General features: G+C 42.6%; 1 protein-coding gene across 1 annotated transcript in view; it reads right to left on the bottom strand.

Annotated features, from left to right (window-relative positions):
• wdr18 (WD repeat domain 18) overlaps positions 1 to 18,307 on the bottom strand; it is a 197,747-nt gene that overhangs the window by 168,315 nt on the left and 11,125 nt on the right. Inside the window, exons 3-4 of the mRNA XM_080213058.1 lie at positions 16,674 to 16,807; positions 2,439 to 2,580 (exon numbers count right to left, since the gene is read on the bottom strand). Of these exons, the coding sequence (XP_080069184.1) occupies positions 2,439 to 2,580; positions 16,674 to 16,807 (276 nt within the window). The remainder of the gene's footprint in view (positions 1 to 2,438; positions 2,581 to 16,673; positions 16,808 to 18,307) is intronic.

The raw sequence follows: 18,307 nt of genomic DNA, 5'->3' as shown, positions 1-18,307 counted from the left end.
CAACGTATAAAGGCATATTCTGGTTCATACAGACTGAGGTTCAATTACAGGATTTGCTTTTGTAGCTGAGTAAAAGCCTAAAAAGTTTTGATTCTTTAGGCTTTAAATCATGGGAACTTATTTTGGTTAGATGATAAAGGTGCAACATGTGTATATGTTCTTTCTGTCTGCAAAGAACAGGGCCCTGTGTATTATGTGTAGCTTCCAGTACACCCAATGAACCACACTGCAAGTCCAACTGACAAATTGATTGTCGGCATTGTTAGCACACTGCGGATTATTTAGCAAATGTTGTCCAGTTAGAACATAAGAAATAGGAGCAGGAGTAGGCCATCTAGCCCCTTGAGCCTGCCCCGCCATTCAATAAGATCATGGCTGATCTGTCGTGGCTCAGTTCCACATTCCCGCCCTCTCCCCATAACCCTTAATCCCCTTGCCTATCAAAAACCTATCAACCTGCGTCTTAAAAATATTGAGCGAGGCAGCCTCCACCACTTCAACGGGCACAGAATTCCAGAGATTCACCACCCTTTGAGTGAAGAAGTTCCTCCTCAACTCCGTTCTAAACTGCCCCCCCTTTATCTTGAGGCTGTGCCCCCTAGTCCTACTATCCTTTCTGAGCGGGAAGAGCCTCTCCACCTCTATCGTATCCATCCCATTCAACATCTTAAACGTCTCAATGAGATCTCCCCTCATTCTTCTAAACTCTAACGAGTACAAGCCTAGTTTATTCAGCCTCTCCTCATAGCTCAACCCCCTCGACTCCGGCATCAGCCTAGTAAACCTCCTCTGCACTCCCTCCAAGGCCAAAATATCCTTGCGCAAGTGCGGCGACCAAAACTGCACACAGTACTCCAGCTGCGGCCTCACCAGTGCCCTATACAGCTGCAGCAAGACCTCCCTACTTTTATATTCAATCCCCTTCGCTATGAAGGCCAGCATCCCATTTGCCTTCCTGACCATCTGCTGCACCTGCAGGCTGGGTTTTTGCGACTCATGCACAAGGACCCCGAGGTCCGTCTGCACCGTCGCATGCTGCAGTTTTTCGCCACGTAATAGTCCTTCCTACCATTATTCCTACCAATGTGGACAACCTCACATTTGCCAACATTAAATTCCATTTGCCAGTTCCTGGCCCATTCGCCCAGCCTATCTAGATCCTTCTGCAGACTCTCCACACCCTCCGCGCAATTTGCCGTTCCACCAATCTTGGTGTCATCAGCAAATTTCGACACCATACACTCGGTTCCCTCCTCCAGATCATCTGTGGAATTACATCTCATGTTGGACACTGTTTTGAGTTTTGCAAGCACAGGCTGGTTGGGTACGGTCTGCATCTTACGCACTGTGAACAGAGGACATGCTGTTTGATACAATCCACAAATGATCTGCATACCTAGCATCATACTGGCACTGAAATTCATATACCACATTACTGGCCATCCTTCATGCCTCACAAATGCATAAATGTTTAGTTGTTGTTTTCTTTGGTGTCTATTTTGGCAGTGTCTGCTCCTGGGCCAGCAGCCAATTGGGATTTGTGATTGGTAACCTGTGGACATTTCATTAGTTCATCTGAGGCTATCAGGGCAAAGACAAAGATTCCATGGGATTTAAATAATCAACCACACACACCAGTTTCGGTAAAACTGCACTCTCTCAGGTTCCTTGTTGTAAGGAGTATTAATGAAGGGTCATTCTTGTTTATTTTTGTATTAGAGGAGGAATAGCAACGTTTTAACAACTACTGTCAACGTACCTCATTGCTTTTTAATGCCGCATATACTATTAATATGTACTGTACTTCAAAGTGCAAGGTCTGTCTTGATAAGAGCATTTTTTATACATATTTATAAAATTCTGCAGCTCACAGGAGGACTTGAACATGTCCAATCATTTAAATATGATGACAAAGGTTTCTTTTCGTGCATTCACTACACCATTAGTTATCAATGTATAAAGGCATACTCTGGTTCATACTGACTGAAGTTCAGTTACAGGATTTGCCTTTGCAGCTGAGGAAAAGATTAAAAAGTTTTGATTCTTCAGGTTTTAAATCATGGGAACTTCTATTTTTAAGGACACCAAGGCTGTATTTCAAAGAAAGCAGGAAATCTTCACTGTATTGATCATAGAGAATCTCTACTTCAACCAAAACTTTCGCAAAAAAAACCATTCTGCCACATTTTGCTGTACGCAAAACAAGTGTTGCATTTGTTTACACTATAACAATGATAGCTAAAAATGTAATTCATGCATAGTTTGGGATGTCTTCAGACACATGAAAAGATCCCATATAACTACAGCTCAATGTTCAATGATCTGCTGTCTCTGAAACAAAGCCTACATTGGTATTCTATTTCAGTTGAAAATTTTATTTAACCAGTTTCCGCTAATGGAACATAGTCAGGTCTAAGCTTTAAAGAGAAGAAACTCACTTTAATAGTTTGATCAAGAGACGCTGTTGCAACCCGAGATAGGGGACCTCCAACTCCACAGTGTATGTCTGTCACTGGCAAAGTATGGCGAGACCAGACGTATCGAGGTTCAGGTAGACGGGCAAAATTGACCTGTAAGACACTAATGGAAAAAAGTCAACATTTCACTAGCTTCCTTCATTCTACATGACAAGTGAAGTCATATAAAAGCCCCAATACTTCAATGCATCAGTACAAGCAGCACAAGAGGTCACACATTCAGGTCAGAGTGTAGTTAGTTTAGGGATGACAAAGATTTACTTACTGTTATGGAGAGGAGGGGGCTTAATTTAAACAATCCTGCATTCTCAAGGTTTTGCCACCCATCCAGAAACAGAAAGGTGTTTTGATTTACATCCTCCTTTTTAGGTGGTGGCGCATTTCCCAACTCTTTAGTTTTGGTGCATTGCCATTTTTCTATCAATAATCCCACAGCAAACTCAAGATAGGATGGACTTAAACGGTTAGTTTATACAAACACTCTCAAACCACAGGAGAAGGGTCACCTCCCGTGCTTCCTTAAAGAACATAAAAAAATTATAGGACAAACATCACAGATTAATTACTGTTTCACATGGGTGCCCAAGTCCAGCGTCAAAGGTCCGGCGAGGTGTTCCTTCATGAAATTTGGCAGGTGAAAATTGATGCTATACAATTCATTTTGCTGGCGATGTTGATTTCACACAATGAGATAGGCTCAGAGATGAATCAGTCTTGTAGATGATGGTACAGAGGTGCTGGCCTGGGCAGAGCTGTTTTTCTATGCTGCTATTTAGATGGTGAAAAGGCAGACCGCGTTTGCAGTACAGCAAGGCAATATAACTGGCTTCACCAGCTCGAGGTTCACATCAAATGACTTCCACCGCTTCACAGTGTCTTTGCTTGGGCTCCCAAGATGTTAAATGTTTGAACCATTAAGTCTTGAAGAGATCGTTATGGGGTCCTTTGTCCTAGCAGACGAATAGACTCTAGTTAGTTAGCCTAGCTTATTAAATGCAGATGACCTTTATATAGTTCTGTCTGAATTTGGCCTCTGCAGCCTACAGGTAGATCATTCATGTCTCTTCAGATAGGAAGGTGCAAGTTTCTTCAAAACTGCCAGATAGCACTTTTTGTTCAGGAGTCACAGAAAGACGCAGATTCTGCCATCTTAAAAAGTCTTTACCCAGCTTTTAAATTTTAGAAATAACCACAAAGATGTCTATATCTATTCTGTAACAAACATATAGATGAGATCTTAGTCCTCTTACACTTAGAGAATGCTCATTAGCTTTATCAGGTTTGTCAGAGAAATAGTTGTATTTGTGTATGCTCTCCAAAACATCTAGACTTGATTATTCAAAGTGCACCTGGCTTCTCTCCCACCTTCCATCCTCTGTACCCATGTCTTAACCCACACCAAGTTCCATTCCCCATCACCCCTGTGCTTGCTGAACTATATTAGCTTCCAGTCTAGTTTAATTTAACAAGTTCTAGTGTTTTTATTTCAAGCCAACACACAAAGTTAGAGATTCCTTCCACCTCCGCACCCCCCCACCCCATGTTCATCCCTCAGCCGGCTTCCCCAAAAGCCCCGGCATGTGGCAGCTAGTCCAGCTTAGGTGGCGATAGTGAGTGCCAGATATCCCGACTTGCGGCGATTTCACAGCATTTTCCGAATCCCAGGCCAGGTGCAGTTAATGGGAATGGGAAGCTTTCTTTCGTTAATTTGTACGGGACATGGGCATCACTGGCTGGCCAGCATTTACTGCCCATCCTTAGTTTCCCTTGGAGGGCAGCTGAGCATTAGCAACACTGCTGTGGCTCTGGAGTCACATGTAGGCCAGACCAGTTAAGAACGGCAGATTTCCTTCCCTTAAGGACATTAATGAACCAGATAGGTGTTTCCAACAATCAATAATGGTTTCATGATCATGAGTAGATTAATTCCAAATATTTTTTATTGAATTCAACTGCCATTATCTGCTGTGGTGGGGTTCAAAATCAGGTCCTCAGAACATAAACTGACACCGAACTTGCCAGTATAGATCAGAGCTTAAAGCAGCTGCAGACTCCAGAGCAGATTCATGTAAAGGGTGAATTCACTGGAAACGAGGAGTTTGGCAACCATGACAAGAGATCCCTGTGCTTAATGCGGCACAGACATCACCATCGGTAACAACCAGCCGACAGGTCATTTTAACTTTTCATTCTTCTCCCAGAACCAATCCATCTCCTCCTTGGCAGTGATTTACAGTCCATTGTGTACCAAGGGAGCGAGTGAATTCTGCAAATAATGCCAGCTGGGTGCCCTCAGCAGCAGCGCCACCTTTGATCGTTCCTTTAGTGATGCCTTGATTTTAAAATTACATCTCTAGTTTTCAAATTCCTCCATGATCTCAACCCTCTTTTTTTTGTAATCTTATCCAACCCCAAACCCTCAGATCTGCAGAACTTTCATTCCCGTCTCTAGTCTATCTCTGATTTTACTTGCTAACATATCGGTGGCTGCTGTGAGCATATATTAGGTTCTGTTGATGGATGTTAAGTACCTGGTGGTTTAAAGTAATAAGGTGAACAGGTGTTGATTAGTTAATTAAACTCAGATGTGTTAAGAATGAGTCTAATTTGCATACTCAAGAGTATAAAGAGTCCACCAGCACTGCGGACATTGTGTTAAGAGTGAAGAAGTAAGCTCTGTGGTGAGCAGTAAACCATCCCCACCAAAGCATCCGAGTCTTTAGTGTCTTCTTTATAATCAGACCTGGGAGTTTCCTCAGACAGCTATGCCTTCAGCTGCCTTAGTCCCAAGGTTTGCAATATCCTCCCCTACACCTCTCTACCTTGCTTTCTCCTTTAAGATACCCTTAAACTCCTTAAAACCTCTTTCACCGAGCTTTTGGTCATCTAACCTAATATGCACATGTGACTTGGTATCATACCTTGTTTTATAATGTTAAATGCATGATATAAATACAAGTTGTTTCTATGACCACAGGATATCACAAAGTTCATTACAACCAATAAGTACCTCTGAAGTGTTGCAATGTAGGAAGCATAGCTCCCACAAACAGTAATGTGATAACGATCAGACAATCTGTTTTGGTGATGTTGATTTCCAGCCAAGACACCAGAGATAATTCCCCAGCACTTCTTTGAAGTAATGCCATAGAATCATTATCATCCTAAGAGAGCAGACAGGGCCTCAGTTTAATAACACATCCTAAAGACAGCACCTCTGGCTGTGCAGCACTCCCTCATTACTTGGGAGTGTCAGCTGGATTTTTGTGCTCAAATCCCTTAAGTGGGACATAATCTGCTGCCTCAGAGAGTGGAGTGTTACCAACTGAACTATGGCTGACACTTAAAGTTAAGGCTGAGATCATAGAATCCCTACAGTACAGGAGGAGACCATTCGGCCAGTCAAGTTGGCACCCGACAATAATCCTACCCCAGGCCCTATCCCCACAACCCCATACACTTACCCCGCCAATCCCTCTAACCAACACATTCCAGGACACTAAGGGGCAATTTAGCATGGCCAATCCACCTAACCTGCACATCTTTCGACTGTGGGAGGAAACCGGAGCACCCAGAGGAAATCCGTGCAGGCACGAGTAGAATGTACAAACTCCACACACAGTGACCCAAACTGGGAATCAAACCAAGGTCCCTGGAGCCGTGAGGCAGTAGTACTAACCACTGATACTCAATGAATCTTACGATACCAACAACGCAACCTTGAGACTTTGGCTGCTGTTGTGCTTTAGAATTCATCAAAAGTCCTGACCATTGCACATGCACAGTAACTGCCCAGGAAGTTTAAATTCTGATAGGCTGATTTGCACTGCTAGAATGCCACAAGTATATCCCCAGGACACCGCAAGAACCTCCCCAGCACTGAGTTGAGGATTGGAAACTTGGGCTAAATGCATGACACCTCCAGTTTAATCACCAGTGAAACTCTGATTAACAGCTTAACCCAACCCACTATCCCCATATATATTCCCCAAGCCGACCACGCACACCACTGACCCAACTACTCACCCCACAAAACACATATTACCGCATATCCCACTTCATTGAAACCCTTAAGACCATTAAAAACTTGCCTAAATGCAGCAATGTTGTTAAAAAAAAGGGTACATCCTCTGCACTGCTGCTCTTCACCATTACTCTCCATGGTTGGCAGTGCTAAAATATCGCTGCTGCAGCCAAGACAGGATGATCTGGCTACAAGCATGCAAAAAGATAGGATCACTATTATCTTGAAAATCAGTGACAATAGCCTCAGCATTGTCACTGGCCAGAAGATCAGTGCCATTTAAATCATTCAGTAATCAGCTTCTGCAATGGAAAGGTATTTGACTTGAGATTTTGGAAGCAAGGGATCGAGTGGGTGGTGGGATCTTCTTCATACAAAGTGATATGATGTTTAACCTTATATAAATTTCTATATAAATGCTGATGAAGCTTCTTCACACCCTCCTCTAATCTAATTTGAAGCTGAAGCAAATTAAGGAGTGCAAAAGGCAAGTCCGGAAAACAGGAGTCAAGCTGAACAGCAATAATCATCACCTTGTGCCATTATGAACTCAGCAATTGTAGCCTGCAGGATCTCAGCAGCAAGAGCTTAGTATTCCATATAATTAGAATACAAAAAACCTCAAAAGGCAGCCTATGTTATTCATATTCCATAGGAATTGTTATGCTCACAAATGTTAATGACATTTTTTTTAAACTAATCATGATGATAATAATGCATTACTTTTAACAGAGATATACCACAGGCCTGCCAACTGGATTCAAATGAAAAGCATACTATCAGCCCATCGATACAGGCAATTATAGAACTGCAGTATATTTCAGTTTGCCCTATTAAACCAGTCAGGCACTATAATGCTGAAAAAAATCATCTGACAGTTTCTGAAACAAGATGCCAAAGCACAGACAGTTCATTAGCAGTGCAACTTAGTGAATTCTGACAAATGTTATGGCCTGCTACTTCAAAATATCCATCAGAATCTAGACCCAAATCCCTTAAAAAGAGAACTCAATGCCAAACAGTCAAACCATTTCCAAACAAGACACTAAATGAACAACCAAGCCATAATTTACTTCAAAAGGAAGATTTCAGGTTTATCTTCTCCATTCACTTATCAATCTTGCATACACCTCTAGCACCACTGCAGACCAAGCTGACCAGATCCGAAAGGACATAACTGTTAGACTGGGATTGTGCAGGTAGTGAGGAAATCAACATGAGGGAAAACATACTCGACCTCGTCCTCACCAACCTGCCTGTCCATGACGGTGTTGGTAGGGTGACCATTGCACAGTCTTTGTGGAGGGAGGCAGGTAATGTCTTCACACTGAGGATATTCTCTATCATGTTGATGGCACTATCACCATGCTAAATGGAATAGATTTCAAACTTATCTAGTAACTCAAGACAGGACATCCATGAGGCACTGTGGGCCATCAGCAGCAGCAGAATTCTACTCTATCACAATCTGCACCACATGGCCCAGTCTATCCCCCACTCTACTGCCAAGCCAAGAGATCAATCCTAGTTCAATGGAAAGTGCAGGAGGTCATGTCAGAAGCAACACTAGGCATATCTGAAAATGAGGCATCAATATGGTTAAGCTACAACGCAGGACTACTTGTGTGCCAAACAGCTTAAGCAGCAAGTAAACAATTGCATAATCAGCCAATCAGATCTAAACTCTGAAGTTCTGCCACATCCAGCAGTGAATGGTGGCAAGTTAAGTAACTCACTGGAGGAGGAGGCTCCACAAATATCCCCAACTTCAATGATGAAGGAACTCAGCACGTCAGTGCAAAAGATAAGGCTGAAACATTTGCCACGATCTTCAGCCAGAAGTACCAAGTGAATGATCCATCTCAGCGTTCTCCGGAGGTCCTCAACATCACAGATCAGTCTTCAGCCAATTCAATTCACTCCACATATCAAGAAATAGTTGCAGGCACTAACTACTGCAAAGGTTATGGACACTGACAATATTCCAGCAATAGTACTGAAGGCTTGTGCTCCAGATCTTGCCATGCGCCCAAGCCAAGCTATTCCAGTACAGCCACTGTAGCAAAAACAGCTATGGCAATACTATCTACCTGGCAATGTGGCAACTTGCCAAAGTGTGTCCTGTACACAAGAAACAGGACAATTCCAGCCTATTCAATAACCACCCTATCAGTTTACTCTTGATCATCAGCAAGGTGATGAAAGTGGTCACCAACAATGCAATCAATGGCACTTACTCAGCCGAACCTGCTCATGGACACACTGTTTGGGTTCCACCAGTATCATTCAACTCCTGATCTCATTACAGCCTTGGTCAAATATGCACAAAGGAGCTGAACACCAGAGGTGAGAGTAACTGCCCTTGACATCAAGGGCGTCTAGCAAAAATGGGAATTAGAGGAAAACTCTCTGCTGGCTGGAGTCATACCTAGCACAATGGGAGATTGCTATAGTAATTGGGGGACAATCATACTCCAGGAGTTCCTCAAGGTATTGTCTTAGGCCCATCCATCTTTGATTGCTTCATCAATGACATCCTTCCATAAGGTCAGGAGTGGGAATGTTTGCTGATGACTACACGATGTTCAGCACCATTTGCAACACCAGAGATACTGAAAGTGGGAATGTTTGCTGATGACTACACGATGTTCAGCACCATTTGCAACACCAGAGATACTGAAACAGTTCATGTCCAAATGCAACAAAACTGGGACAATATCCAGCCTTGGAATTACAAGTGGCAAGTAACACTTGCACCCCACATATGCCAGGCAATGATCATCTTCGACAAGGGGGAATCTAACCACAATCCCTTGATATTCAATAGCACTAACATCACTGAATTCCCCCACTATCAATATCCTGAGGATTGCAATTGACTAGAAACTGAACTGGACTGGCCATATAAATACTGTAGCTACCAGAGTTGGTCAAAGCTAGAGAGTAAGCGAGTAACTCATCTCCTTACCCCCCAAAACCTGCTACAAGGCACAAGTCAGGAGTGTAATGGAATACTTTGAACTTGCCTGCAAGAGGACAGCTCTATCAACATGGAAGAAACTCCAGGACAAAGCAGCCCGCTTGATTGCTACCCCTTCCATAAATATTCACTCCCTCCATCATCGATGAACAGTGATAGTCATGTGTACCATCTACAAGATGCATTGCAGAAACTCACCAAGGCTCCTTAGGCAACACCTTCAAAACTCATGACCACTATAATTGAAAAGACAAAGTAGCAGGTATCTGGGAATACCACTACCTGAAGGTTCCCCTCTAAGTCACTCACCATCCTGACTTGGAAATATATCACTATCCCTTCGATGTCACTCAATCAAAATCCTGGAACTCCCTCTGCAACAGCACTGTGAATGTGCCTACGCCTCAGAAACTGCAGCAGTTCAAGGTAGCTCACCCCCAACTCTTAACAGGCAAGTAGGGATGGTCAATAAATGCTGACCTGGCCAACGATGCCAGATCCCGTAAAAAGGAATTTAAAAAAAGGACAGATGGAAAAGACTATTACAAAGTCGTAAGGGATACTTTCTTGTATTTGCTGAGGCACAGAATACAAGGGCAGGGAGGTTATGTTAGAAGTGTATAAAAACAACAGTCCGGCATACAATTTTGGTCACATTACAGGAAGGACGCAATTCTACTAGGATGTAACCTTGGATAGATAAATTTAGCAATGAGAAAGGATTGGATAGTTCGTTTCTTTGAAACAGAAAAGGTTGACGGGAGATTTAATTGAATCATATCATAGAATCCCTCCAGTGCAGAACAAAGCCATTCAGTCCATCGAGTCTGTACCCACCACAATCCTACCCAAGCGCTATTCCCATAACCCCACGCATTTATCCTGAACACTAAGGAGACAATTTAGCATGGCCCATTCACCTAACCCCCACATCTTTGGACTGTGGGAGGAAACCCACACAGACAAGGGAGAACATAAGAAATAGGAGCAGGAGTAGGCCATCTAGCCCTTCGAGCCTGCCCCGCCATTCAATAAGATCATGGCTGATCTGTCGTGGCTCAGTTCCACTTTCCCGCCCTCTCCCCATAACCCTTAATCCCCTCTCTTATCAAGAACCCATCAACCCGCTTCTTAAAAATATTTAGCGAGGCAGCCTCCACCACTTCAACGGGCAGAGAATTCCAGAGATTCACCACCCTTTGAGTGAAGAAGTTCCTCCTCAACTCCGTTCTAAACCGCCTCCCCTTTATCTTGAGGCTGTGCCCCCTAGTCCTACTGTCTTTTTTAAGCAGGAAGAGTCTCTCCACCTCTATCCTATCCATCCCATTCATCATCTTATACGTCTCAATGAGATCTCCCCTCATTCTTCTAAACTCTGACGAGTACAAGCCTAGTTTATTCAGCATCTCCTCATAGTTCAACCCCCTCAACTCCGGTATCAGCTTAGTAAACCTCCTCTGCACTCCCTCCAAGGCCAAAATATCCTTGCGCAGGTGCGGCGCCCAAAACTGCACACAGTACTCCAGCTGCGGCCTCACCAATGCCCGATACAGCTGCAGCAAGACCTCCCTACTTTTATATTCAATCCCCCTTGCTATGAAGGCCAGCATCCCATTCGCCTTCCTGACCACCTGCTGCACCTGCAAGCTGGGTTTTTGCGACTCATGCACAAGGACCCCGAGGTCCCTTTGTACCGTCGCCTGCTGCAGTTTTTCGCCACGTAAGTAATAGTCCTTCCTACCATTATTCCTACCAAAGTGGACAACCTCACACTTGCCAACATTAAATTCCATTTGCCATTTCCTGGCCCATTCGCCCAGCCTATCTAGATCCTTCTGCAGACTCTCCACACCCTCCGCACAATTTGCCTTTCCCCCAATCTTGGTGTCATCAGCAAATTTCGACACCCTACACTCGGTTCCCTCCTCCAGATCATGCAAATTCCACACAGGCGTGTCCTGCTGAGGCCGGAATTTATGTACCTTGAGGTGCATAAAATTATGAGGGACCTTAACATAACCATTAACCCTTTATTAATGAGACAACAATGTTAACAATGATATAAGCATAATATCAGGGTCAGGTGACCAAGAGGCTCCAAGAGAGCAAAACACCATGGAACCTTGTACTTAATCAAGTCTTGTAAACAACTATCTCAAGTCACTCATCAAGTAAGAGAAGCTTCACTGAAACAGACAGGAAGGGCCTATGTATTGAAGGATTGAAATGAGGCACTGAATGTTAAAATGGGCGGCGCGGGCTTATAGGGCCGAAGGGCCTGTTTCCTGTGCTGTGTCGTTCTTTGTTCTTTGTTCTTTATGTACCTTAGCAATGAGGTTACTAGGGTACAGTTTTAAAGTAATTGATAGGAGGATCAGAAGGAAGTAGGGAAATATTCTCACCCAGATGGCAGTGGGGGTCAGAAACATACTGCCTGAAAGGGTTGGGGAAGCAGAAATCCTCATCTTTCTCAAACAGTACTTGAATATGCCTTTCAAGTGCTGTAAGCAGCAAGGCTATGGGCCAGGAGCCAGAAAGTGGGGTGAAGTTGAATAGCTGTTTTTTGGCTGGTACAGATTCAGGAAGCTGTTGGACTGTAAAGAATGCAACCTTTGATTGGAGGTGAGGGGGAATCCAACTCACATGGGGAAATCCAAATAAAAGTTAACTTTAGACAGTTTAGCAGTGGAAAGTGTAATAATCAGATTCAGCAACATGTCTCCAGAATCAGAAAATAAGCACTGAATGGAAAATGGTTTCACTCCCAATTATCATAATCCCTTTCACCACACAAGGCATTAAAAATAAACCATCTAAGGAAACAATACATTGGAACCCTTTCAACATTACATGTTGAGAGCAGTGTATCTTTCTTTCCAAACCCTCCCCCACATCACTGCTTCCTCAACAGGGCTACAGCTCAGGCAGAACATCAATCATACTTGTGATAATTATGTCTAATTACAAATAATGAATTACACCAAGAGAATCTTCAGCCTCCAATCTTAAAGCAGATTAACAAATCACCCTTCAGTTTTAAAGTAGTTCATTCAACCTGGCAGTGTAAAAAAATCCAAACTTTATTTTTATATGCGACTACTGGAAACCACCCAGAGGTTGGAAGTTAACTAATTTTCTCTTCCCTAATTCAGGAGCAGAAATGCCATATGTAGCAGCAATCACTGCTCTTGCTAAACTCAACCAGATCAAAGCAGCCTGAGGATAGAATCTGATATATTCCTAATTATGATCAGCGATTTTCATGTTTTTCTACTTGGGGAAATGTTGAGGGCACACTGTAAATATTGAAATACTTCCCAGGAAATCCAATTCTAAAACTGATGGTAAGCTATACAAAGGAAAACTGAATAATTGCAGAAGGATTATTGATGACAACAAACATGACTGAAGATGCCATGCCGATAGGAAGAATAGGGATGTCACTTATTATTTGGAATGTGAGAGTCTAAGGAGGGTGAAGGGACAAAGAGGTCATAGAATACAAAGACACCACTCTAAGTGCACCACAGGTTATCAAGGGCATTTGGAAAAGCAAACCCAAGCACAGGCTTTATTTTCAGAAAGATAGATTGAAAAGGAGGGAAGTTATGTTATGCATGTATCGACCTTTACTTAGGCCACACTTGAAAATACCATGTGCAGTTCTGGTTGCCATTTTACTAAAAGAATATGGAGGCGCCAGAGAGTATGCAGAAAAGCACGAACAAGCCACGATACTATTCTCTTGAATGAGGGTCAAGGATGACCTAATGGAGATCTTTAAAATTATAAAAGGGTTTGATAGAGTGGGCACAGAGAAATTGCTTCCTGTTGTCGGAAGGGCATAACTAGTGGCTGTCAATACAATACAGTGACTAAACAATTCAAAGGGAATTCAGAAAAATTCTTTGACCAAAAAGTGTGAGACTGTGAAACACAAGACCACAGGGAATGCTTGAAGTGAATGGTATGGCTGCAGTTAAGAAGTTAGTCAAGCATATTAGGGAGAAGGGAGAGGATTGTGGTGATAGGTTAAGATGAGGAAAGAAAGGAGGGTACTCGAGCAGAGCATGTTCCATTCAAGGCAGCATCCTGGTGAATCTCCTCTGCACCCACTTCATTCTTCCTATAATGTGGTGAACTGCACACTGTACTCTAGCTATGGCCTCACCAAAGTTCTTTACAACTCCAACATGGCTTCCCAGCTTTTGTAATCTATGCCTCAATTAATTTTTCACAACCCTACCAACAAGTCCTTCTGCCTTCAGATCTATGGACAAACTCACTAAGGTCCTTTTGTTCCTAAGAATTTCCTAGTTTCATGCCGTTCATTAAATGATTCCTTCCAAAGTGCATTGTCTCACATTTCTCAGGGTTAAATTCCACTTGTTACTTATTGTCCATTTGACCATCCCGTCTATATTTTCCTGTAGCCCAAGACATTCAACTTCATTGATCAGCCAGTCTTTGTGTCATCCTCAAACTTATTAATCCTGCCTCCAAATAGTCATCTATGTCATTCATATAAATAACAAATAATGGGGGACCCAGCGCTGATTTCTGTGGTACATCATTGGACACTGGTTTCCAGTCACTAAAGCAGCCTTCTGTCTTCACCTTCTGTCTCCTACAATTAAGCCAATTTTGATTCCACCGCATCAAATCAGATATATTTGCTTTCTTTACAAGTACCCTATGTGGGACATTATCGAAGACTTTGCTGAAATCCATTTGGACTACATCAACTACGCTACCCTCATTTACACAGCTGGTCACCTCCTCACAAAATTCAAGCAAATTAGTTAGACATGACCTCCCTCTGACAAAGTAGTCTCTCTGATCAAACCTTGCCTGTCCACATGGAGATATATTCCCTCCTTCAAAGTTTTCTCCAATAGTTTCCCTGCCACTGACGTGAAACTCACTGGTTTGTAATTCCCTGGTTTATCTCTACAACCCTTCTTAAATAGTGGAACAACATTAGCTGTTCTCCAATCCTCTGTCACTTCCCCCATAACCAGAGAAGAATTACAAATTTGGGTCAGAGCCCCTGTAATTTCCTCCCTTGACTCCCACAGCAAGCTGGGACACAATTCATTTTGTCCACTTTTTAAGTCTGCCAACATCTCCAAGACCTTGCCAATTTGCTCAAGAATTTCGCAATCTTTCTCCCCGAGTTCCACATCTTCATCCTCGTTCTCTTGGGTGAATGCGGACGTGAAGTATTTGTTCAACACTCTACTGATATCTCCTGGCTCCACCATAGATTGCCCGCCTTGGTCCTTAACAGGCCCTATTCTGTGGCCGGTTATCCAGTTCCCATTGATCTGCTTACAGACTACCCTATTTTAACCAGCCAGAACTTTCTCATATCCCCTCTTTGCTCTCCTAATTGTTTCCTAACACTCCACCCAGCAGTTTTTTGCACTACACTAATGCCTTCGCTGACCTACTCCCCTTGCATCTGCTAAAAGCCTCCATTTTCTTTCTCATATCTTGAGTATGTCTGGTCATCCATGCTTCTCTGGACTTGTTACTCCTTCCTATCACCCTAGAGGGAACACGTTTGTCCTGCATCATGCCCATTTCTTTTCTGAATGCGTCCCTGCTGCCTTTCTATAGATTCTCCTACAAGTAGTTGTTTTCAGTCTACCTTGGCCAATTCCTGCCTTATTTTACTAAAATCTGCTCTTCCCCAATCCAAAACTTTTTTCACAACTTGCCTTTTTTTTGGTCCATAACAAGCTTAAATTGCACCATCATTATCACTAAAATGCTCCCCCTTAAAAGATGCTGTCTCTCTCTGCTGGAGTTAAGCCATTCAAAATAAAGGAGTCATGGGGTAGAATTTTCCCATCCCTCCCACCACAGGAATCGTAGCTGGCGGGGGCTGACCATGCACAGGTCCGTTGACCTTGGTGGGAATTTCTAATCTTGGGGCCAGTGTGGCCGGAAAATCCTGCCCATTGGCACTGATGTGAAAGCTGTCAATTCAGGTACTCCATTCACCTCACAACTCCAAAGAGTCACAATGTTTATCCCAGCTACTGTCCAAATAATACAGTAAATTTGCCACAAACATCTGTTGAGAAGTTTGGAAGAAGCGTCACAGAGTAGCAATGTTTCTGATGCGCAGTCTAAACAGTTAGAGGATAGCCCGTATTGAGTCACAGTGAGTCACAATCCTACACATTTAAATAATATGCATGGACAGGGAGGATCATCAGCATTGTTAACTACACAAAATTATTTTATTTATCTTATAATTGTGTGATTCTAGTGTCTTACATTATAGTTGTCATTATGCTGCCCACAGCACTCCACCATCAGGACCTGAGGGGCCTATGAAGAAAAATAATATTGCACACTCACAGGTAGCATACGAGGATATCGCTTGTGATTTTCCATCCTGTTAACTTTAATGGAAGGCCTAACAAGGGAAGCTGATAAATTATAACTTACATCTATCTAGCAGCTGTATGCGATAAAGCATCCTAAGGTGCTTCACAAGAGCATTATCAAACAAAATCTGATACAAAATTACAAATGATCAGAGGCAGAGGGACATTTATCAAGAGGGTTGTGGAGATTATTCTAGGGCATCAGTAACTGGAGGAAACATTGGTGAATGATTAAAATTGGGGATGTGCAAGAGGTCAGAATTGGAGTAACGTGGCTATCTTGGAAGGTTGTAGGGCTGGAAAAGATTAGAGATAGGGAGAGGCAAGGCCAAGGAGATAGTTACAAAATGAGGCCAAAAATTTTAAAACCAAGAAGTCACTGTAAGTCAGCAAGCGAGCATTGGGACAGTGGATGCACAGGATTGGAGCAAGAGTTTTACATGATTTCAAATTTGCCAACAAACTGGAAGATGGGAGGCAGGCCAGGGATATGTTCAAAATAAGCAAGTCTAAGAATTACAAAAAAGCATGGACTCAGAATTTCAACTCAAATAGAAGATAATGAAGTTTGTTTTTAAATATGTCCACCTCCTTTGGTCAAATAACTTGAAATTGAATGCCTAAGCACCTATTGCTTAGGTTTCTCAGTAGGCCTGTTATACTACAGCTGTGGGACAGAGTCATAACAGCAAAGCAGTATGGGTACCTGCTGCATTAGGTAGCAGCCAAACTGTAGCTTCAACTCACTGACATCAAACACCCTTAAAAGCATCTTCTATTTAATCCATTACCTGCACAAACTCCAAACCAGCACAAGGTTATCCTTCCCTCCTGAGATGAAGTGGCTGCTGTCATCGGTGAAGCGAATGCATGTCAGGTCCTGGTAATGCCTATTTAATATGAGCAGGAGATTTCCAGTAGATACCTGAAAACAACAAAGCAAAACATTAGCACCATAAATCCTTTACACTTTTCACAATGGTGCTTGCTCAAAAGGGGTGGCATGGTGGCACAGTGGTTAGCACTGCTGCCTCACAGCGCCAGCGACCTGGGTTCAATTCCTGGCTTGGGTCACTGTGGAGTTTGCATGTTCTCCCTGTGTCTGCGTGGGTTTCCTCCGGGTGCTCTGGTTTCCTCCCAGAGTCCAAAGATGTGTGGGATAGGGACATTGGCCATGCTAAATTCTCCTTCAGCATATCTAAATAGGTGCCAGAATGTGGCAACTAGTGTATTTTCACAGTAACTTCATTACAGTATGAATGTAAGCCTACATGTCACAAATAAATAAACTTTAAAATGCACTGTGGACACAAGGTATAAATTTCCTGGGCCCTAGGCACAATTTTGTCATAAAGATATAAAATCAAAACAGTCCAGATTATCATATATTTCCTACATAAGGACATAACATCTGATTACTGCTCCATTGACACTTTCTACCCCCTCTCCAATGATTCATCCGCAACCTAATATATATTGTCCATAATTGCAAATCCAACTTCAATTTCTTACCATGCCACAACAAAATATTTTTATTCTGTATTCGCTTAAATTAATTTAAACAAAGAAAGCCTCTAGCAAAATTAACATGTGAGAATATTAGTGTGTGGGGAGCTCATCATTTACCAATTCTTTGCAAATTAAAAACCAACCTCACATCAAATAAAGCATGTAATTCAATAACAGGAAAGCATACATGTGGTGCTTTTTACTCACACTGAGCAATAATGCTTCAGAAATAAGCTGCTCATGTCATCTTCTCACATAAAGGATCCAAATTTTCTATCAGACCACTGGCCAGCTCTAACTGAACAGCTCGTCAAATATCAACTCTTAGGTTTTCAGTTTATTAGCAAAGTGGAAGCCAGTACAGGATTCTACACTTGAACTTCATTTCTTCCCAAAATGAAACATTCTCCATTTTCCCCAGTCTCCAACTTGTGCTGAGTGAGAGGAGCACGAAAACTGACATGCGCAGCAGGTCTCATTAAAAAGATTAAAGGAATACAGAAGGATTTTTCTTTGGAACCCAAATAGACTAGGAATGCTGAAGACAAAATGAAGGGCCACATAAACCTTGGATGATTTGGAAGCGAGGACAAGGTCAGCTCTGAAATATAGCTGATGGTGCTGAAGTGAGAGGGAGGTTGACAGCATGCTTACAATGACACAGTGGAGAGGGTGAAATGCATTAAGTGGTGAAAATCGTTACTTGCAGACCATTAAATTTTACAGATTTCTGTGATTGTGGGTGGATTCAAAGTAGGATTTAAACAAAAATATCCATGTGAATTGAATTGGAGCTGAAGGTTGATGCTGAGAAAGGAGATGTGCTTGTACCACAAGAATCTTAGAAAAAAACATGATCAGAAATAAGGGACAAAGAGAGCAATGAGGGGGATAAAAGGGCAAATGGAAAACATGT

This window comes from Carcharhinus amblyrhynchos, chromosome 26 (assembly GCF_965287045.1).
Source record: "Carcharhinus amblyrhynchos chromosome 26, sCarAmb.v2.hapA, whole genome shotgun sequence".
In the NCBI taxonomy this organism is placed as follows: domain Eukaryota; kingdom Metazoa; phylum Chordata; class Chondrichthyes; order Carcharhiniformes; family Carcharhinidae; genus Carcharhinus; species Carcharhinus amblyrhynchos.
The sequence above is the reverse complement of the archived record's forward strand: the minus strand, read 5'-3'. Positions and strand labels throughout refer to the sequence as shown.